We start from the raw sequence: 23,992 nt of genomic DNA, 5'->3' as shown, positions 1-23,992 counted from the left end.
CATAAGGCATAAAATGATTTTGCCATATGAGCTTTAGGAACTGCTGAGAAAGCTAATGCAATTTTCTCTACAGGGCCACTGCAGAAAGTTCCCCAGATTATATATATTTCTTCTATGTAAATAAATTAGCGATTTGTCCATTACATGGAGTTCTCTCCATTCGGTCTCGTACATTTTCTAGCACTTCCAGAGTCTAGTGAAAAACAAGTGTGTTCAAACAAGCACTGAATTGAAAAGTTTTATTTTAGTGTTCCATAAGAGTGAAAGTCATTTTTAAAAACCAAAAAGAAAAAAAGTACCCAAACAGCAGAAAATATAAACATAAAAATACATTTGGATCCTTTAATAATAAACATTCATTAAGCAACTGTACAGGGGCTTGACAAACAAGCTTTAATCTCATAAGTACCTTTCTTAAAAATTCCAGTCCTTCTATGTCAAAACACTTCAAAAACAGCATTGCCAATAAAAAAATTTGAGGTGCAATAAGATTGTGCAACATTTTCACAGCTAATGAAGTAGAAGTGTGGCCTGTAAAGGACCGCTCTCTCCTGGCAGTGCCCAAATCTCACCAATAAATGAGACTTACCAGGTGCAACCAAGAGATCAAGCCTCATTGTGTAAGAACAGCCAGCTAAACTTTTGTCCAACAGACAGACTCCAAGTTTAACTGGTATAAAAGATGACCAAAAAGAAAAAAAACCCTATCAAAATTCTATAGTCCCATCTTGGAAGTAGAATGTCATAACCTTAAGTGGAATGTTATCAGCAAATATTTAAACCATAGGGTTTAAGTTTTCCCAAGATAAGAATACCTTTTGTTAAGGATGAAAACATTTTTGTAAAGTATTTATCCCTCAAGCAGCAGGTGCAGCATTACAAACAATGGCTTCAGCTGCTCGTGGTGATGTAGTACATTAACTCCAGAGCAGACAGGCAGCCATTTAAAATGAGGCTAGTAAAAATCACTTCATATCATTGGATTCATTTAGATTAGTTCTGAATATAAAAGCAAGTCCAACCATTATAACACCACCAGTTTCGAATTCAGACTGTTTAGCTACTGCTCAAAGGCACTAAAGAATAGAGATCTCCACAGTTCTCATACAACCAGAAAGCTGTTGATAAGCTATGGAATCAAGTCCTGAAGGCAAAAAAATTTTTAGGGAGGCGCAGGCAACAATTCCTCTCCATAGAAACATCAAGGAGGATAGAGGCAACCGAAATTAACGTTTCATCTTCCTCACTATTTCAAGGCACAAGCAGCAGTCAGTCATTTTCAGTGGAAGATAGCTAGTTCCATGCAAATTAAAAAAAAATTATATATATAAAAACAAGATCTAGAGATCCTGCTAAAAAATTCAGTATAAGCCACTCCATTCATGGGATCTGGGACATTGAAACTTACCCCTTAACTGAAGTCATCTGCTCAACCACTCATTGCTACTATGTACCTGTGGTCCTAGAAAGGAACATTACACCTTAAACCTTTCATTCATAGTATTATGAATTATTTCGTTTATGGCTTTCGTTGAAGGAAAGTTGTATGATAGGGCAGTGAAGTTTTGTCTACACTTTTGTAATCACATAACCAATCACAAAGTAACAAATGCACTTAACAGCATATATATTTATATACAATTCCAGTAAACATTGATTTCTTCTATGTAAATAGATTAAATTATGCTTCGCTACAGAAAAAACAATATCTGAGAAGTTTGCAGTGGTCTCCAGTGTTTTATGAAAATATTAAATATAAGGCAATAGACTATTAAAAGGCTAAGAGGAAATTCAACTTGTCTCACCTCTCATTAAAGTGCTTTAATGAAAAGAATACTGTGAGAAACTGTGCCCTCCTAAACTATAGGTGAAATTATCACTCAGAACTTTAGGGAAGAGTTAATGGACCCTTTCACCTTCATAAAGGGTAGAGTTTGTTTTATTTTTATTTTTTTGCTTCACAATACATGCTAGATGTTAAAAACAGATTATCCAAAGTACTATAATAATGTATCACTGAACCTCACTGTGCCTTCAAGAAGTCAATTTGAGAGCTGTGAGCACAGAGCTGTTAAAATTGAGAGCTTGCCACACATCAGCCCCAACATTAAATGTGGATGTAAAGTAATGCTGAATCCAATCACAACTTTCCATCAAAGTGCTGAGTTTTACTGACAATTCCTATCAACACTATCCTAAAAGAATGATTTAAAGTAAGCCTCCTAAAATGATTGTTTGCGAGTGTCTTGCTGTTTGCTATCAGATATAAATGGGAAATGCCTGTCCCATGGCAAACTGCACAGCTACAGCAGACAAAGGCAAAAGATTCAGACAGAGATATCTGATTTATCTTGCAAAATAGCAGCACGATGTCTTCTGACTACATTTAAAATAAAACCTGTTCCAACATTCTCAACCACAAATCTTATTACTGGAAACCAGACATTTTTAAAAGCCACCATTTGAATGCTCCTTTACTAAGAGAACCAGGTCACATGTGCCTTTTACTTTATCCACATATAGATATATACAGTTTAGATGTTCCATATGAATCAACTGGGACAGCTGTTCCATACTGTAAGTCCTAGTTTCCCAAATACAGCATGTTTAAAAAGCTATGATCTTCAGTGGCACAATAGAAAAATCTTCACGACTTGCTGTGCATAGCAATATAAACAAACTAAGCATGTACACCACAAAGGAAACGGGTGCATACATGTTTATACAGGATACCAAGTAAACCGTATGGGAGTTGTGTGCCCCCTAGTTTGAACAAGAACCTTCAAATCAGGAATATGATGGCTATGAAACAAAACAGCTCCCAATTCAGATCACTGTATCATCTAAAATTCGTAACTGTTCTTTAATCTTGTAGTCGAATGGCAATTGTATCTTTGTTTGATTTTTGCTATATTAAAGCAGCCATAAGAGCCTGCTCAGAGCACTGCTTTGAAATTTTTCAACACTAGGTTTATACAGGCTTTGCGCTTCCCTTCCCAAAATGAGATGTAGACACTTCATTAGTACAATCACATTTTCATGTAGATTTAAAGACCCTCCAATTTTATAGCACGTTTAAAGGGCATTACATTTTTTACAATAAGGCAACTTATGGTTACCAAACCTCTTTCTGGAGTGCATTTCAACTTCTGTAATATAATTATTTGAACAAAGCAATCAAATCCTTGAATTAGTGTATGTGATGGCTTATATTGCACTACAACTTAAGTCTCAGAATTACGAACAACTGTTGTTCTGAGTCTGAGAAATAATGGTTCAGTTTTTAAAACACCAACCGTTAATCTAAACTCCCAATACTAATAAAATAAAGAAGCTCAGAAGCCAACAACCACCAGTGCCTCACTGAGAAAAATGGCTTCAAAAACATTCACAGCCACATGAATCTCAGGCCTCTGATTACATTCTTTAACAATGCCTCCCAGGTGGCGGTAAAATATTTACAGTGTACCAGAAAGAAAGGTGGAAGACTTCTGACTACTGTATTTTTGGCTTATGTATTCTAGACCTGGTATAATTATTAACTAGTCTCCAGATAAGTGGAATCAACTTGGAGAGACACAGAAAGGTGACACTTTTTTTTTTTTTTTTGTAGGCAGCAGATACCAGAACATCAGCAACTTCACATTATCTACCTGTGAAGTTTGAGTAACAAGATGGGAGTCCAATCCTTTATTCAGATTTACTGGCAGAGGTTTTACATCCTTCCAGCCATATTTTTTGGAGATGGAGCCCGAAGAATGTTGGGAGTTTCTTCCATGACTCTGACAAGCAAGTTATCAATGTAGTTTTCTAGCTCCCGCACCTGGAGATCTCTCTTTGTAATGGTATCCTTCTGTCTCAACACCAGCTGGATCAGCTCATCATGTGTTAACTGAGCATAAGCATAGGCAGGGTCCGAAGGATCATATTTCTTTTGGAGAGAGAGGACAGACAGGGTCAGTGCAGAAATAAGTGTTTTACAGTAATCTGAGAAGACTGCCTAATGATCTTTGTATTCAGGGAAGGCTGAAGAATTCTAGGGATATTTGTTACCAAAACAGTATTGCTCTTCAAAGAAATTACTGTACTTTACATCTTGTTAAAAGTTTCACACAACTGGCATTTCAGGATTTATTAGCGGCAAAGAGTCCTGTGGCACCTTATAGACTAACAGACGTATTGGAGCATAAGCTTTTTATGCTCCAATATGTCTGTTAGTCTATAAGGTGCCACAGGACTCTTTGCTGCTTTTACAGATCCAGACTAACACAGCTACCCCTCTGATACTTGACAGGATTTATTAGTCATTACTACTTCAGTGAACAGGAAAAGCAAGTTCCCCAGGGACAAAACCTGCCAGGCTTGCAACATCAGCAATGACAGGGAAAAGCTGCAAGACCAAACCAGTATGGTAAAGTGATACAAATGCAACTGCTATTGCAAGAGAGACATCTGTTAGGGCACTTAGCAATGGCAGCTAGAAATGACAGCAAAGTTATCATTATTGGCAGATATTCATGCACTTCCAAAATGTGGAAAGGTGGAGCTTTATAACAATAGATTATGTGGAAAGGAAAGTAACAGGAAAAATATTTAAGTACTGCACTTTTATGGCACAAAAATATTTGATACTGTAGGATTTAGGAAGCCCAGGGCATCTATTCTAAGGGGAAGTAAGACTCACAATGGAGACAAAATTTGGTACAGTTTTCCATAGCCTCAAGTTTATGCCTCTATATTTGTCAGCAATTTACAGTTATATGTGAATGCCAGGTTTGCATGGGATTTAAGGATAAATTTGAGTCCGTAACAAAGGACAGATGAGTTATGACCCCAGGACATCAATGGCCTAAAGACTTGCATAAAAAATTCCTCATGTAATACTAGCACTGAAAGATCTACAGAACCACAAGTTACAATATATTGAATAAAGTGAGATTCAAGCTCAGGTTAAACAGCAGTGAATGTACTTGACGACCTTGAGACTGAAATTTTAAAAAGACAGTTACCATCATTTTCTATTTTGACAAATAAGCAATACATTGCTGGAGAGTTATTCTTAACATTAAAATGATGTTTGCTGGTTTAAGCGCTGGGTAGGGATGATTTCTAGTAACCGTGGCTAAGTAACCGGTTATGCTGCCTTTTTATTGCAGCAAAAATAAACGTAGTATTAGCACAAATATTACTTTAGTACAAAATACTCATTGTACAGCAGACTTATTCATAGCTGTATCTCAGTGGCACGACAGGGAATAGTTTTGTATTTGTACAGCTAAGGTGTGGTCTGGAAACAACAGATGTTTAAGAAAACAGGCTTCTGTAGACTCTGAAGGACAGCACACCTGAGTTTAAGTGAAAAAATTCAACTTTTCAGTCACATTTTTCTTTTGTGGCCATTTACTTAGAAGTCTCAGAGCCAGAGCAGTAATGGCTACATGCCTATTTTCAGCACTGCGGCATAAGTCCAGGTCAGCTGAACCAGGCTCTGAGATTCACTGCCATTTGGGGTAGGGCACGCAGGCATGCACACTCCTTAAGATGAGGAATCCTACATTACAAGCCAGTGTGTGCCTGGAATTCTGAATTTTCTCAGAACGTGGTTTGCTCTCATTTTACAGACCTCTTATCTAATGGTGCCTCAGGGATCAGAACTTATGCAAACACTCAGACAATACTTCTCAGAGATTTGAGGGGAAGAGAAAGAAGGTGAAAGCTTTTAGCCATGCACGTCTAGAAATATGACCTACTTTTTTGAGGCAACATTCTCCTGCGTTAACAAATGGGCATTTGGGCTTTCAGACTGTGGAGGAAGTTCTTAATCATGGAAGCTGCCGATGCAGCAAGTTACAAGGTGATGGGTCCCACTAGTCTCTGCTGAAAGGAAGATCACCAGTGCAGCAGATAGCGACTACCTGCCCACAACCACCTCGAGTAAGTACGGTGTAAGCAGACTCCAGGCTACAGTGGCCACACCCCACACATTGGAGACAGCAAGGATTGCCTATAAAGTAACATATTTACTTGTCACCCTCCACCCAGGCACTCCTACTAGTCATCTTCCTGGCTCACAACCAAGCCTCCCCATCAACCTACCCATCTAGTGGGGAACCAAAGAGCACTTCTGGGTTTCCTCTAGTAGTACAGCCACAGTTCCTTAGGAGACCCCATCAGGAGCCTCTTTTTGCACTGAATAAGAACAAAAAGTGAATTCAATTTCTTCCTCCCAGTGCTGGGAAATAGAGAAAATAAGGAAATCCTTTGACAGATATCACTTGAGTGTCAGAGCCAAAAAATGTAAGTTACCCTGAGTAGGCAAGTTCACACTGAGTGCCCTGGAAGCTTTGAAGTTTACAGTAACCATTATGAAGCTTCAACCCAAGTTTCAATTTCTTTCATACCTTTCTATTGCTCTCAGTCCAGTTTTCATCCATTTTTGTGGTTGTGGTCAAATTTTTAGTCTGCGACTTATTTGCTGTGGTGTTCATTGGCTTCACAGGATGAGGTCTAAAACAAAAGCCGCACCTTGTTTAGGCAGTTCCTTAACATCTACATATCCTATCACAAGCAAAGCATTCAACAGGTTTCTAAATCCAGTAAGACTGAATATGAGGGAATTTAATGAATTTCCTTATACACCTCAAGGTACGAGAAATTCAGTTCCAGGACCGAGTTCTACCTCCAGTTATAGTCTTCCATTGGGTGTGTGTACGTACATATGTACGTACGCGTGCACACACACACACTGTTCTGATGACTTATTTTTATTGCATTCAAAAAACAAACAAAAAAAGAAACAGTATCATGGTAACTGGAATCATCACATAACAGAAGTTGGTTACATGAGGTGCTTACACTATATTCATCAGTGGTTAGTTTTTGTTTGGTTGTGGGTTTGTTTTTGTTTTTAAACTATACACAAATTACTATAAGAGTTAGATTCTACATAATTTTCCCACATTATCTTCATTAGAAGTCTACATATCAAATATCCTCTTGGGCAGCAGATTTATTCCGTCTTCTCTAAATGGACTAATTCTGGCATAAGGCACACTAGATGCCTAGACATAATCTTGTGTTCTCTAGACCCATTTATAATGGCAATTTTAAAAAGTGGAAGTAAATTACCCAACTGCGTTTCAATCAATTTCTGAACAGTAATTCCCTGCAGTTCCTACTGTGGAGCTCTACAATACGTGAGACAGATAAAGCAGTTCTGAGGCCAGCCGAGTTTCAGAGGAAAAGACAGCTCCAATTTGCACCTCAGACTACAATGGGGCGCCAGTCAGTTGGAGCTGTGAACAGCTCTGGACGTCCAAAAGCATGTTGATCATCTGGGAGTCAGGCCTATTAGTCACATGAAGTAAGTTTGTCTGTAGTACATTTTAATAATTAGAAATCTTTACTCTACTAGTTAAGGGAACAACACAGTTCTCAGTACTGCCTTTGATTGTATTTCCTCATTTCTGAAAAGCTAGAGATCACAATGCAGTTTACCAAATCCAGCTGTTGACACCAGAATATTTGTAGTATTAAAGTAGCATTGTTCAAAAAGCATAAATCCATATCTGACCAATGAGTTCCCTAATATAAACAACTTGCCATAAATGACAGAAGTCTTGTGACTGTTAGATCTGCACAAAGCACTGCCACCGCTCACTCTAAGTTTTTGGGTGCACAGTTCTATTTGGTGCAATCACTGATTTTTTGCTAATAAAAGTTTTGGTGGTCTGACACTGGTATGGTATAGGACTCGGACAGGGTCCAAAAGTCAGACCAAGTTAAGATTGTATGAAGTCCCATCAAAATGAAAAAACTATTGTGATATTTCTGCAGCAGAAAAAATGATGTCTTGTACAACACAGACATTTTCTATGTATTTCCCCATATTCTCACCTGTGCTTAACAGACACACTTCCACCACTCTGCTGTGTTTGATTGGGAAGTGTCTCAGAGGGTGAAACCCATGCCTGAAGCACCTTCTTCTTGCCAGCATTTTCGACTTTATGATTGAAGCTCTCTGCTGGTGGCTTTTTCACTGATTCTGCTCTACTACTGTTGCAAGTGCCAGATTGGAGGGAACTAGAGGAAGGGGAGAGTTGGGAAGAACTGGAGAGGGAGGTAAAAGAAACAGACTTTTCAGAGGGCTCAAAAAAATCACTCTTCCTACTTTCCTTAATACTGCTAGATTCTTTTGGTTCCTGTTCCTCAACAACACATCCATGCTCACTGGGATAAGACAGCATATCTAAACCTGACTCACTAGTCTTGCTGCTTGCACTATGAATGTCTACTACTGAATTTAGTTTGGATGATTTAGAAGGGCCACCTTCTCCCTTCTGAAGCAATATACTTGCTCTATCAGTAGAGCTCATATCTGAACTGAGCTTTTCTTCCTCAGTGACAGACAATGAATCTACACACTGATTTTCAGTATTTGGAAAACTTCTATAAATTGCAGTCATTTCATTGTTCTTTTGATAGTTCTCTAGAAGCTCATCATCTGATCCTACTTCTGGAATAACTGGAAGGCCAACATTTGTTTGACTCTGATCTCCAGTAATTGGAATGGCAGACTTAAGGTCTGTTCCAGAGTCAAATAATGAATCATCATGACCATAAATTTTGTGTTTTAGGTGTCCATTATTGCTATCATCTCTATCAAGATGATGTGTAGTTGACAGAGTGGCTGTTTTTAATAAGCTGTCACATGCTGGGTTTTCATGTGGGTTCATGGGATTCTCTCTATGAAACACAAATTCAGACTCAGACATTGTGCTGTCAGATGAAGTAAGCAGCTCTTCATCTTTCAGTCTACCAGTCAGAGAAACAGGTGCACGCTTATTTAGTTTTACAGCATTTCTTCGGATAGGCTTTGGCTTTGCAAATAGAGGACTGAGTTCAGTAACATCCTCTGACTTGTTAAGGTCCTTAGGGAGCAATGTGTGAACTCCTGGGGTGGGTTTTGGCAGCTCTACTTGAACTGAAGAGTCACTTTTGATGGCATGAGTTACCTTGGACTCTAATGTGAGCCCAAATTCTTCCATTTTGAGTGAATGCTTAATTTTCTTTCCACTACATAGTTCTTGCTCCTCGTTTAATTTGCTTTCAGCAGAAGATGGCTGTACCACAGCATTCCCAGGTGAAAGGCTATGATTAGACTTGGAGAGTGAAGTTAGTTCTTTGCTATCTTTCATCCAGGTTTCAGCACTTGTACTGCTAGTTTCAACATCACCCTGAACAGTGCTCTCATTGTTCTGAACAGAATTCCTACTTTCATCACAGAGTTTAGATGAAGGGTAGCACTCCATACCCAGCACAGAGGCAAACCCTTGTCTCTTTTCTATTACAGTTGGATCAGTGGTGAACATTTCTTCACGTTGATCAGGATGCCATCTCTCACGTGGCTCTTTGTCTAAAGCCTCAGCATGATTTCTGCTGGAATCAGTATTTTCCAACTCATCAAGATGAAAGGTCACCGATTTCTTAAAGCCTCTGTTATTTTTGTTATGCGGTGATACTATCTGTACCTCTTTGGCATCACATTGTTTCTTTGGCGTCTGCCCAACTCTTTCATACACAGGTAGAGGAGGAGACTCAGACAGTGACCCCAGAGAATTTGATACAGTATTTGTATCATTAGTCAAACTTTCATTTTGAGACTCCTCTGGAGAAACAAAAGCAGGATGCTCCGAATCAGCGAAGTTTATTACAAAGGAACAACTGCTTTTGCTAGAAACAGCAGAAGGAAGGGAGAAAGAGGGAGGATTAGTAAAGCTTTTGAGGTCTTGCACTTTTGATTCCTGTCCCAGTTTAGACACAAAAGGGTTATTGTCAATAGAATGAGGAGTAGAAAGGAGATGAGAAGAAATATGCCCCAGAGTTGCAGGAGGATGGGGGAAATACAAGAGAGGACTAATGAAGCTTTCAGAGTCTTGTGCTTTGGATTCCTGTCCCCAGTCAGAAATGAAAGGATTATTGTCATTAGAACATTGTCCAGAAATGAGAGATGGAGGAAGAGGGCTACCAGAGTTTCGTGCTTTAAATTTTTGTCCCACTTTAGAAGTGAAAGGGTTATTGTCATTACTAGAATGATGTGCAGAAAGGAAAACAGGAAAGGAATCAGGCACAGAAGTAGGAAGCGTGGCTTCGGTTTCATCCTCTGAAGACACTCCCAGTCTGTAAAAGGGACAAAAACTTGCGTGTCAGTTGCAGATGCAACATGTGAGAGAGAGACAAAGACAAGTTCTAAAGGTAGATTTCACAAAATTTGCAACATACTAATGATGTATAAGGAACTGCAAGGACTTAAGAGTTTAATGGACCAATAAAACAAGCTTGAAACATTTTATGTTTAAATATTTTCTATGCAATATCAATACTTGTGATGCAAAAAACTTATGTTGTAAAGTTTGCTACATGCAAATCAAAGTTTACTAGGGTGATGTCTACTTTTAAAGCAATTGTACATAATTTCTTTTGTATCCAAGACATAAGTACTAATAGCATAATAGCTTAAGAAGTTTCATTTACACACAAGGCGTTTAAACATAAATGTAATTGAAGATCTAGCGTTAAAGACAGACAGCTCAGGACATTTGTTAGTAAGGCCACACTTCTTTCATATATGTAAGTCACAGAGCAGAATTTCTGAAAAAAGTCTCACATACAACCCCAGAATCTACTTCATGAAACTGAATGATGCCAAAAGCAGATGTGTTCCGAGATTTGCCATTCTTCAAGCCACAGCAAGAATTATAGTGGAGAGCAATAGGCTTGATTAAAGGTGATATTTCAGCCCTTCTACACACCTCCAAACGTAGACAGTAAGGCAGGAGAATATTGTTAGTTTTTGTTATGGATTAATAGAACAACACGGAATAAATTACTTCATACTATCTGAAAAGATACAGGCACGAAAAACCATTATGTTAGTGCATCAACACATATATGAAGTTAAATTGGTTAAGAATGGAAGTAAAAGTTAATATTTATACCAATAATCTTAATAAGTGTGTAACTGGTTAAACTTTCATCTAGTGGTGAAACACAAATGAGTCCCTCACAAGAGATGCTGTAAAGGGCAACAGTTACAGAAATGTTACCTTGTGGCAGGAAGTGGGCCAGTCTGGCCATATGTCTGCAGTGCTTTATATCAGAATCTGAAACTGAAATAAAACAAGACTAACCTGGGTTTGACAGCTTTGGTTTGGATTGTCCTTGCAGAGGCTGCAGACTTTTCTGGTTTCTGTTCATCCATAAGCGATTCATCAAAGGGGTTATGTGATTTCTTGTTTCTGGGGACATCTGCTGTGTTGCTGTTTTTCGGAGTACTTTCTTGATTGTAGTCCTTAGGGATTTCAACAGGTTTTACGTCTTTTTCATTCTTCTTTTCTTCAAGAAGTTTGGCTTCTCTCTCCTTCAAAGTCATGTCAGACATGTTTTCTACATCATTGTTTTTCACTACTTCCTTTCTTCCTGTGACTAGAGACAATAAAGACTTCTTGTTCTCTTGTTTTTTGTCCTCTTTAGTTTCTTCTTTTGCAGTTTCTAAACTCAGTGAAGCACTATTTCCCAGTAAATCTCCACCGCTAAGCAGTTTGTATGATGGTAGGGTCATAGACTTAAAGGACTCCAGTGAGGGAGACCCAGATAAACCTCTGCTAGGAGACACTCTTCCTGTCTTTTCATGTTCCTTACTGGATTTGGAAGACAAGTTTTCTTCTGATTCAGAGGGCTGGTTTTTCCTGAATGTCTGAGGGGAAGAGGAAGGAGTGTTGTCCTTTGGCATGGTTTCCTTTTTTGTTTCACTTTCCTTCTGATAAACATGATTACCATTGATACACACATTGGATCGGGGTGTGGGATCATTTTTGGATTTAAGGCCACTGAATAAGGAGAGCCCGTCTTTCTTGGTGTTGCTGGAGGTTATCTCGTTTAGTTGCTTATTGTCTGCACTTGCTGTTCTCTTATGAGCCATGAGTACAGGAACATGTAGTGAGTTATCTTCAGCTTTGTTTCCAAAGGCCTCTGAAAAAAAATGAGACATTAAAGCTATGAAAAACATATTTCCTGGTGACAGTCAATATTACAGTCTAAAGTGCTGAAAGACTCAATGATTACTCATGACAATGGAAAAATTATGTTTAGAGATACAGAAAATTTATCTAAAGCAGGAATATCACCCTGTAGAGCAGTGGTCCCCAAACTTTTGTGGGTTGGGCCCACCCTACCCAGTCTGTGCCATGTCCCCCCCAAAGCCAGGGGATGCGGACAAGGGAACGGGAACCGAGGCTGGGACTGCAGCTGTGTGGGAGGGGGAAGGCCCCACAGGGCTGAGAGTGTGGGCAGGGCCAGGCGTGGGGCCAGGAACACAGCTGCGGGAAGGACCAGAGCATAGCTGGGGACAGGGAGGGGCTGCTGCCACTTTCTTCCCGCCACCCCAGGCCCTGCTGCACCCCATCAAAAGTCCCGGGCCTCGGGCCTCACAGTTTGGAAACCTCTGCTGTACAGGTGTTTGGGTTGTTTATGTTTTTGAGGTTTGTTTTTTTTGGGGTGGGGGGGATGGCATGGCATGGCATGTACGCAGGAGGCAATTTTCTATGACAGTCACACAGTAAGTGGCAGATCACAAGGAAGAAGTATTCTATTTCATCCAAAATGGCTCCAGCAATACAAAGAATGGTCTCAGACAAATTCTTCTTAAATTTTTTTCAATGGATCTGTGAACATACAGCTACAATAGTCCTGTTTTGTGGCGTTGGCCAGAAAACAAGAACTCCATTTCACAAAAAATTAAGGATTTGATATTTGGTTTCATTCTGCATTCAGAACAAACAACATTTTTTTTTTTTTTTTTTTGGAGTGCAAAGAGACGTGCACCCATACCAGCAGACTAGCCAAAAGCCTGGTAGCTATGGCACTCACCTAGGATGTCAGACACCCAGGTTCAAGACCCCACTCCGAATCAGGCAGAGCATTTCATCGGAAAATTCCCGGTCAGCTCTACTGTTTTAACAAAATGCATACAATAAAAGAAAATTGCATCTGATCACCCACCTACAAATGTACTACCAACAGTGCTTTAATGCTTATTTTAGCCAACATCTTCAAATACTTTGTCATTTTCTTTTTCATAAGAATAATGGGTGGAATCTTTGCTAATATTCTGTCAATAAATTGATCTACTGTATCAAAATCAAGCTCTCTTTTGAGCAAAGATTTAAGATAGTAATAAAGTATAATATTGTGAGAGGAAATACTCACTTTCTGAATTTGGAGGAAAGGACTTATCATCATCTTCCCCCCAATTTGACTGAAAGTCACCAGGTTTAAGCCTAACTTTCTCCGTCACTGGCTGAAAAGCAGGTAAAACTGACATGGACTGGGAGAGGGAGGTTTTCTGCAAACCAGGTTTAGAAAACAGGGTTTTGATCTTGGATTTTTTCTTTTCTTTCTCAGAGGACTCCTCTTCACTATCAGCTGGTGAGTGAGTTATGCTGGGAATGATGGCTGATGCTGTGTCAGGCAGTCCATTGGCCCGCTTTCCTTTGAGTTTGCCTTTCAGCTTGCCAAATGGAGACCGGGACTTGTCTTTCATGGATAAATCAAACATGCTGGCTGTCATGTTGCTCCTCATGAATTGAATATCCACCTCAATCTCTCCTCTCTCTTTTTCCTTCTTGCCTGGTTTGGAGTGAAGTGTATACCACCTGCAAAAGAAAGTCAAAATGTTACAGAAGCTTTGAAAACAAACTCTGGTTAATGCAAGCCACAGAGAAATATGGCAGAGGGAAAAAGGAGAAAACAGACTCCCTAGCTGGGAAAACTACTTCATGTTTAGACAAGGATCAGAGAGCTTACTGTGGGCAGAGGTGAGGTCATTTCCTTGGCATCCCTGCTAAAATAACTTTTTTCATGTACCATGATTTAACTGGCATCAGAGACTTGGTGGGATAAGGCCCATGACAGGAATATAGGTATAGCGGGAGCGGCACAGCTTCTTCAGGAAGGACTGGCAGGGTAAAAGGGGAGGAGGTGCTGCATTTCACATCAAGAATATATACACTTGTTCCAAGATCCAGACGGTGGTGAGGCAGACCCAGGGTGGATAAAAATCAATTATTTTGTTTTTAAAAAAAATTAGATTTTTTTATTTAAATTGGATTTTTTGGATAAAATGCTTTTTGAGGAAAAACCTATCTAAAGAAAGTTTTAATTATAATACTTTATAGCTCAAAGATCTCTCATCATGGAATAGGGATTATAAATTCTAATTCTATAGTATGAGACATTATATTCATGTAATGTTTAAGAAAAATTTTGTAAATGAGTTCCAATAGTTCATGGATTAGGGACCCAATCTTACGTGGTTCCAGGCGCTTCTGAACAGATTTAGGCTAATCTTTTTAACTACCCAATGGGACTCAGTAGAAGATGCCATCAGAGTTGCTTAGTTTTGCAGTTCTCAAACTACGGATTCGTGTCTCCGGAGATAACATGCTTGTTAACAGCAAAAATGTTTTTAAATAAATTATATATAAAGGCGAGAAATAGTTAAATAAAACAATTTAAATGTCTGTCTGGTAATGTTCTCCTCCTAATACAGCATGGCAGGAAAATCCTCCAAATATTAATGATTAACCTGTTGAACTGGAGATAGTTCACCTCCCAGTGACTTCATAAACATCTGCTTCAGTTACTTTTGGTAAATGAAATAATCAATCATTCATTTTCTGATATACCTGTAAAACTAATCTGAAAAGTTTTCAAAATAAATCACTTTAAAAATGTGTAGTGTGTACCTTCTAAAAATGAAACCTTCATCTATCTCTGAGTTGTGAAGAATATATATTAAGGTTATAAAAACCAACAAGAATGCACATTTATGTAGAAATCCATGATTAAATCGAATCTTCCTGACTAGTAATTTAAATCAATTTGATTTAAATCAAATCCACCCTGGGCAGACCAGATGAAAGTTTCTGGGTAAAGACAAAAAGGGAGAAAAATAGGGATGATCTCACCGTAGAACTCTACTGCAGACCACCAAATCAGGAAGAAGAGGTGGAAGAGGCATTTCTAGAACAAACAAATATCCAAAACACAAGACCTAATAGTAATGGGGGAACTTTAGCTACCCAGACATGTATTGGAAAAGTAATCTGACAACACAAAATGTCCAATAAGTTCTTGGAATATATTGGAGACAATTTATTGTTTCAGAAAGTGAAAGAAATAAACAGGGGGCAGCCTTTCTAGACTTGACTATGACCAATAGGTTGTGAATCTGCAGGTGGAAGGCAATCTGGGTGAAATGATCAATTTCATGATTCTAAGGAAAGGAAATAGTGAGCAGCAGAATAAGGACCATGGACTTCAAAAGAGAAGACTTTAAACTCAGAACTGGTAGGCAAGGTCCCATGGGGAAAAACAAAACAAAACTAAGGGATAAAGGAATTCCAGAGGGCCAACAGTTTCTCAAGGAGACAATATTAAAGCACTGATGAGAGTCATTAACTAAAATTAATTAAATGAGGAAGGGTAAAGTAACATTTCACTTTGGTTTCCCAAACTTTATACTTCGTTTCTGCGTCCTGAAACTTCCAGAGGTTAAAAGGAGAAGCAGGTATGCCAGAAAAGGCACCAGTGCAACAGAACGAACTGTAGAGATTCAGTTACACACTTACACCTGAAATAGTTCAGTTATGGCACTCTCCATACTCCCCCATACCTTTCTTTCCAAGTCTCTGTTCAGTAAGTATTTCAATACTTTTCAAATATAGAAGCTCCTGAACAGCAGAGGGAAAACGCCTATAATTTCCTCTTCGGAATCAAGCACCTTATTGTTGGATGTTTCTATTTACTTTAGTCTGTTAATACAATACTGATTCAGAATCAAGGTACCAAAAGCAAGATTCTTTAGAGACAGGACTTCTGCACTTATATTTTGAACCCTTTATCTGTTTCTGAAATTACAGTTTTAAACACTGCAGGCTCTTTATGTTAGACTATTAAACTTGTTCAATTACCAGGCAAGGTGTACTACTTGATGACATTTCAATCTTGTTGGCACAAAGAGTAGACTAACATGGCTGCAACTCTGAAACTAGGTATTTACTGGCATCATGCACCATGCATAGTTTCTTGCCAATCACTAGGAGCTGTATATCTGCTGACCCCTCAGAACTGACAGGTTTCAGAGTAGCAGCCGTGTTAGTCTGTATCCGCAAAAAGAACAGGAGGACTTGTGGCACCTTAGAGACTAACAAATTTATTACAGCATAAGCTTTCGTGAGCTACAGCCCACTTCATCGGATGCATAGAATGGAACATATAGTAAGAAGATATATATATATACACACATACACACACACACAGAGAAGGTGGAAGTTGCCATACAAACTGTAAGAGAAAAGGAGCTGGGATTTTCCCTTACAGCTTAACTACTAAATTAGAGCAAACTAATAGAAGTACTCTATCACAAGAGGAATGAAAAGCATGAAACATGAAAATGCCTTACTGCCCATTTTTGGATGGCTACACATTGGGGATGGACAGAAATAATGTTGGTTTCAAAACTATTTCGGACAGTTGACCCTAAAATGAGTTTCCACTTTCAGACAAACATCAAAAGCTCTCCTGAAGAAATGCATTCAAGAGAAAGGGGTGATAAAACTTGAGTTCAAATTTTATTAAAGCAATTGTCTTCCAAGTGTCAGCCTAGGACTAACAGCCAAATTACAAAATCCCTAAAATGAAACCTACACTGGAAATGTCGACCGTTCTCATTGGAGTATCAGAGAATGTGAGTTGAATAAGTTCCACTCATCAAGCCTTAGACAATAAAGTATAAAAATGAATATATTTTGCATTTAAATGTAAAAAGCCACTGGCCATTCTTGTGACTTAAAAGTGTGTTTAATTCAAGGAATGTTCTTACGTATTTTCTGGCTCCAAATGTACATCAGTGATCTTATCCTGTAAATTTTGCATAGCCCTTTTAATAAAATGGTCCCAGTTGAATGTTTTCAAACAAAAAAGCTTTAAATATTCAAGGAATGCAACTTTTATTAACTTAAGTACACAATCTCTGCAATATTGTGCAACAAACTGTAGGCACCTTCCCCACAGACTAATTAGCGAACAATGTGCATGTCAGCAGTCAGTGCCAAGTTTGTATATATTCTGCATACTGTAACTAAGGCTACATCTACAGTAGAATTTTTGCTGGTTAGGGGCATTAAACAAAACAAACCACCCTGACGAAAGCAGCATTGTGGACAGCGCTATGTCGGTGGGAAACGCTCTCCTGCCGACATAGGTACTGCCGCTCATTAGGGGTGATTTGATTATGCCAACCAGAGAGCTCTCTCTCTCCCAGCCAGCACAGAGCAACGGCACAGGAGGCTGTACAGTGGCACCATGGCAGCAGTAAAGTCGTGCTGCTGTAAGGTCCATAGTGTAGACATAGCCTAAGTGGGAGGGTTAGAAGAAAAACTTCAAATGAAAATGGTGGGTTATTTTATTATAGCCTCTTCAACAAAATTTAAAGTAAATCCAATAGCCAACAGCCCAATGACAAGGAAGTTTCAATGCACCAAACAAGATATGAAAACAGTTATTGACAAAACTACCTTTTCCAAGAGGCATTACTAGGTTTTTCCTTAATTTTCTTCAGATCTTTGGATAAAAGCAAACCTGGAAGAATCGTACACCACTAGTGGAGTAAGTTTCCTGCATACTGAACCTGGATGGCTGAAGAGCTTTTAAAGTCCAAAATAATAAATATTTAAAACTTGACACGTTTCCTATGATAGGCTATAAACATCTGCCATATGCCATCTTTTCCAATGCATTTTAAAAAAACAGTTACATTTTTCATTAGACATTTGTGTTTGAGAGCTCTTCGACACAACAGAGCACTACACAGCTTTGTCAAGAACCAATGAGTGTTTGCTTATGGGCCAAGTTGGTGCTAATGCTCCTGTAAGCCTGACTTCACCCCATAACCATTTTAAAAAAAATTAGTCCCTGGAAGAAAACTAACTCCACATTAAACCCAGCATTCATGGCTGTGAGTCCTTTAGGAGGAGGCTTTACATGGGCATAATCAATTTACAAGAAGCCAGTGCTGCCAAATCTATCACTTCTGTGAAGGTAAAGACCAAACTTGCCCTCGTGAGATTACCTAGCTGATCTACCCCAGTGAGTTAAAATAGCTCATTGACAAGCATTAGTCTATAATATGGTTAGAGTGTATGTTAGCCTCACACTGTTATTCCATTAAGAATAGTCTCACAGTAGAAACCAGAATCTTGCTAATTTCAGAGCAGCCAAGAGCATTTACATTAAAACAGCAAATACGAAAAAGCAATGTTGATAGCTGTACAAAGCTAGCAGGAAAAATCTTTAACTTCATACAATTTCCATTGCACAGTTAATGGAAACCAACACTTTACTGAATTAGCTACTATTCCAGGAGATTATATCCTTCAAGGGTATTTATTTATTAAGAACAAGAGTGTTTGACTTGCATTGTACAGTACTTTCATTCTTCACCTAAACAAGAGGCCTTTACAAACTTGCTAAATATTCTTGGGTGACTTCACTGTTCTCAGTGTGAACTGTTACTGTTTCTTTTTAAAGATTTATATACAAAAACCAAGTGTATCTCAAAACAGAAGTAAACACTGAAAACTTCCCTCTAACCCATATCCTACTCCAAGCCATTACTGCCTCCACAATAGAAAAAAGGTTAAAAAATGGACATTGACTAACCTATAAAACGCAATCCTAGTCTCCTCCAGATATGACTAGCAAAAGACTGACCCCAACACTGAATCAATAAGACAGTTTCATCTTTTCAAAGGAAAAGGATTTTTTTTTTAATTTCTTTTTTTTTTTTTTGGTAACACAAGTAGTCAGACTTTGCCAGAGGTAACCAACACAGCTTCTGTGAACATGCTATTCTGACTCATGTATATGTACAACAGCACCAGCGAACTTAAGTTTGTCTGTACTGAAATACTTGCACAGGAGCTTTAGAAAAGACTGTGCTATCAAGACTCAACTACAGTTATAATTAAAAAAAAAGTCTTAAAGATTATCTACTTAGATGACCTTGTCAATGATTTCCTCCTCAAAGGAATGTAGATACAATCCTTTAAAAAAATCCCTTTATTTGAATTACCATACACCGATGGTCATTAGTTCAGGCATCATACTTCAAGACAAACAAAACAAGTAGTTTTCCTAGGGGGCTATGCTATAACAAGTTAGCCTCCTAAGCAAACTACATTTAATTAAACTGTGATCTTGAATGACTTATTCAATTAATTTGTACATTTGTTTTTAAAGCTGACTGACAGTTATGGTTATTATAAGTTTAAGTATTGTTAGGGTTTTCAAAGCTTCTGTATACATTTTTATGAATCCAAATAAAACAATATATATTTAAAATTACTATACTTTGCGTGAGGAGAAAACTACCCCTTCATGCTGAAAACAACAAGAACAGGTATAGCTGGTATAGTTAAAAAATAAGACAAAGCCTGCTAAAATAGATTCCCATTGATTGTATTTTTTATCATAAAGTTGTACTTTCCTGCACTAGAAGTTTATATGCAAGTTCATATTTTTCATTGGAAAGTTTTATTTTCAATAGTATGAAACATATAGAGAAGAGAACTGTCAAACTAATCTTGAAGTCAGCTTATTACTAATGTCATTTCCTTCCCAGTAGCAGAAGGGTACAGTAGTGCAGCAAGTGAAGATCTCAAACTCATTTGACTAGATCTTTCTGTTGTAGTGCAAATATTATTCGTATGTAAATAAGTTTTCAGTTGAGAACAACAACTATGGTAATAAACACGCCTTTTAGCTCACCTTTAATATGCCTGACCCTACTAAAAACACTTCCAATATGTCAGTGCATAGTTCTTAATACAGCTTGCAAAATCAAAAGCAAATAATCTCTTTGAAGCAATGATGCCTTAAGAGTAGTATAATATTAAAGACATCCAGAGTGTATAAAACCAAAGACACTAAAATCAGAACATAAACTCCACCTTTCAAATACATATAATTTAATTAGCACACACCTAAAACACACTAACATTAAAAAACTTAAATCTTCACTCCTGTTGTAAACTCCAGTGTTCATCCTCCCATTTCCCCTCCTGCAGTTATTTTTATAAAAGGATATGATCCAACCCATAGGGTCCAAACTGTGTTGGGCGCTCAAAATAAAAGGGACACAGAGACGCTGTTTCCGCTTGCAAGGAAAGGAAATTAACTGTAAACACGCTAATGTATACATTGTTTTGCAGTAAGGTGTTTAATAGCATAATTTGACCCACAGAATCTTCCTTGCCAGTGATAATGCACAAAAAAGAACCTGTCTGATTCTGCAGGACTAGGAGTCAGAAAAATATCCTCCCATTTGTAAACTGAGAATATCTGATGAAAAGTACTTGAAACTGAATAGCAAATCCCAGAATGCCATTTAAAAAAAAAAATCATTCTCCTTCAAACAATCCTACATTTTTGTCATTTCCTGAATTGACCTATTGTGCTCCCAAATACAAGCTTTAAGTTTAAAAAAAAAAAGTTTTTCTAACCCTCATGGAAGAAACATTACACACAAAACAACAAGCAGAGTGATACTGTCCCAAAGTCTCCAGTAAAATAACTAAGATATATAAATTGGTTCTATTCATCACAATGGCATGTTATTTTAGAAGCCTCATGATGACATCCAATTTAACTGTCAACATTATTTGTCTCAGAAACACCTGCTCAAGTGTTTATCCTGCAATCTGAAACTGCTTTCCACTCCCTCCTAGTTATCAACCACCTCATCTGTCTTTCACCCACTTGACAATCCACTTGCTTCCCCCCACCTTGACAACTTCTGCAATGCATGACCAATACAAGTTTCTCCTACTGAAAATTGAAAATGTGAGGACAATGCAGGCTACATTACATTTACCAAAATTAATATCCTTGATGCTGTACTGGGTATATTCTCTCTCATTTATTTTATTAAAACTTTAAATTAAGCTGCCACAGAAACTAAGGACCTACCTGCAAAATTTAGATTAAGTTTGCCATGGAAATAATAGCAGCTTTGTCTACACAGGTTTCAGAGGGGCAGCGGTGTTAGTCCGTGTACACAAAAACAACGAGGAGTCCTCGTGGCACCTTCGAGACTAACACATTTATTTGGGCATACATTTGTTAGTCTCGAAGGTGCCACAAGGACTCCTCGTTGTTTTTGTCTACACAGAAACATACATTAAAACTTCAGCTAATTTACAGCTTCCCCACTTCTCAAATGAACTCCTTGTTATCACAGGTTTCAGAGTAACAGCCGTGTTAGTCTGTATTCACAAAAAGAAAAGGAGGACTTGCTACAGCTCACGAAAGCTTATGCTCAAATAAATTGGTTAGTCTCCAAGGTGCCACAAGTCCTCCTTTTCTTTTTGCGAATACAGACTAACACGGCTGTAACTTTGTCTACACAGAAACACACATTAAAACTTCAGCTGATTTACAGCTTCCCCACTTCTCAAATGAACTCCTTGTTATCACAGGGCACTCCCTGGTTGCCAACCCAGCTTGATTCCATCCCACACACATGTGGGCGCTCCCTTTATTGTGGTAACGTGCTGACATGCGACATGTTGCACCACGAAACTGATGCACCCAACCCGCGATCCAACGGTCCTGATCTACTGCGGGCTTCCCAAGACCAGGGAAGAGGGAACGGGCTTGAATGGCAGAGGCCCCCCTTCCTCCCACTGAAGCAAGAGAAACTGCCTGAGCCCAGGAGAGACCAACCGGGAGACAACCGGGAGACAGGACAGACCACAAGCCCGAGCAACCCGCCGCTCGGCGAGGGCCCGCGCTGGGGCTCAAACGCCGGGGCGATCCCATCGTGGGTGGCTTGGGCGAGCCTGGGCGAGCTCGCCTCGCCAGGGACCCTCCCCCCCCCCGGAGCTCGGCTCAGCCGTGGAGCTTCCAGCCCGTTCCGCCCTAGCTAGGCAGCGGGGGGGGGGGGCGGTAAACAACAAGCCCCCCCGGGACTCACCGGGTGCTGCGGCGGCCGCCCTCCTCCTGCAGCTCGGCCAGGCTGACCTCGGCCCGGCCCAGGAACTTGTCGAGGCCGAGCAGGGCGCGGTGGAGCACGGTGAGCTGCAGGGCCGGCTCGCCGCCGTGGCCGGGCCGGCGGGGCGGCAGCTCGAAGGTGGCCTCCTCCCGCCACACGGGCGCGCCCAGGCAGCGCTCCGCCACCGAGGTGGCGAACTTCTCCTTGCCCAGCGCCATCAGCGCGTAGGCGTCGCTGCCGCCGGCCCCCTTGGCCTTGGGCCGCAGCCCCCGGGCCCGCAGCACCGTCACCTGCACATGGGTGGGGGCCCAGCGCGGCGCGGAGCCCGACAGCGACATCCCGACCCACCGCCCGCCTGACGGGCACTGGCCCGGCCGGCGAGGGCTCGCCGCAAAGCTCGCGAGAGCCGGGGCTGGCTCGCGCCGCCCGCGGGGCTGGAGGGGCGGGGCAGGGCGGCAGGTGTGGGGGGAGCGGGCGGGGCAAGGCTCCATGAGGCGGGGGGAATGGGCGTGTCCAGAGGGAAGGGGGCGGGGCCAGGCGGGATGGGGAGTCGCTGCCTGGCTTGCTGCTTGTCTGCGCCGGCGCTAGTGTAGACAGTGCCCCGCCGCTGGGCGCTGCTGCCCCCGCCACACCGGGCACGCTAAAGCGCTGCCAGTGTAGACATGCCTCCCCGCTCAAACCCGCCCCCGCCAGCCGCCCCCAGCTGTCATTGTCTCTCTGCTCGGCTGGGTGGGTGCCGCGCCTGGCGCCAGGGGATGGCCCTGCCCAGCAGGGCCTGTGGCCCCACTGCCCCAGTCAGCAACGATAACCATAGGAACCCCTGTCCCGTTAGAACAGCCGCCCCACAGCGGCCCCCTTCAAACAGCCGCCCCCCAACTGCCCCCTTCAATCAGCCGCCCCCTAACTGCCCCTTCAAACAGCCGCCCCCTAACTGCCCCCTTCAAACAGCCTCCCTCCAACTGCCCCCTTCAAACGGCCGCCCCCCAACTGCCCCCTTCAATCGGCCGCCCTCCAACTGCCCCCTTCAAACGGCCGCCCTCCAACTGCCCCCTTCAAATAGCTGCCCTCCAACTGCCCCCTTCAATGGGCCGCCCCTAACTGCCCCCTTCAAACAGCCGCCCTCCAACTGCCCCCTACAATCGGCCGCCCCCCAACTGCCCCTTCAATCAGCCGCCCCCAACTGCCCCCTTCAAACAGCTGCCCCCCAACTGCCCCCTTCAATCGGCCGCCCCCCAACTGCCCCTTCAAACAGCCGCCCTCCAACTGCCCCCTTCAATCAGCCGCCCTCCAACTGCCCCCTTCAAACAGCTGCCCTCCAACTGCCCCTTCAAACAGCCGCCCCCCAACTGCCCCCTTCAATCGGCCGCCCCCCAACTGCCCCCTTCAATCGGCCGCCCCCCAACTGCCCCTTCAAACAGCCGCCCTCCAACTGCCCCCTTCAATCAGCCACCCCGCAGCGGCCCCCTTCAAACAGCCGCCCTCCAACTGCCCCCTTCAAACAGCCGCCCCCTAACTGCCCCCTTCAAACAGCCGCCCTCCAACTGCCCCCTTCAAACGGCCGCCCCCCAACTGCCCCCTTCAATCAGCTGCCCTCCAACTGCCCCCTTCAAACGGCCGCCCCCCAACTACCCCCTTCAAACAGCCACCCCCCAACTGTCCCCTTCAAACAGCCGCCCCCCAACTGCCCCCTTCAAACAGCCACCCCCTAACTGCCCCCTTCAAACAGCTGTCCCCCAACTGCCCCCTTCAAACAGCTGCCCCCCAACTGCCCCGGCCATGCGAACAGCCGCCCCCCAACTGCCCCCTTCAATCAGCCACCTCCCAACTGTCCCCTTCAAACAGCCGCCCCCCAACTGCCCCCTTCAAACAGCCACCCCCCAA

General features: G+C 41.3%; 1 protein-coding gene across 3 annotated transcripts; it reads right to left on the bottom strand.

The window, feature by feature from the left end:
* Window positions 1–225: 225 nt before the first annotated feature.
* Window positions 226–22,453, bottom strand: RAB11FIP1 (RAB11 family interacting protein 1). 3 transcript variants are annotated; one of them, XM_077805901.1, is made up of 6 exons: window positions 22,094–22,453; window positions 13,267–13,712; window positions 11,190–12,030; window positions 7,897–10,179; window positions 6,402–6,507; window positions 226–3,931 (listed from the first exon to the last, which is right to left on the bottom strand). In XM_077805901.1, the coding sequence occupies exons 1-6, from the start codon at window positions 22,447–22,449 to the stop codon at window positions 3,716–3,718; spliced, it is 4,248 nt and encodes a 1,415-aa protein (XP_077662027.1). In that variant the 5' UTR covers window positions 22,450–22,453; the 3' UTR covers window positions 226–3,715. The 3 variants fall into 3 exon arrangements, with proteins under 3 accessions (XP_077662027.1, XP_077662029.1, XP_077662028.1); XM_077805903.1 differs by lacking the exon at window positions 7,897–10,179; XM_077805902.1 differs by lacking the exons at window positions 13,267–13,712; window positions 22,094–22,453 and adding an exon at window positions 12,928–12,973.
* Window positions 22,454–23,992: the final 1,539 nt, after the last annotated feature.

The sequence above is a fragment of the Eretmochelys imbricata genome, chromosome 26 (assembly GCF_965152235.1).
Source record: "Eretmochelys imbricata isolate rEreImb1 chromosome 26, rEreImb1.hap1, whole genome shotgun sequence".
Classification (NCBI taxonomy): Eukaryota; Metazoa; Chordata; order Testudines; family Cheloniidae; genus Eretmochelys; species Eretmochelys imbricata.
Note: the sequence above shows the minus strand (reverse complement) of the source record. Positions and strands in the feature narration are given on the sequence as shown.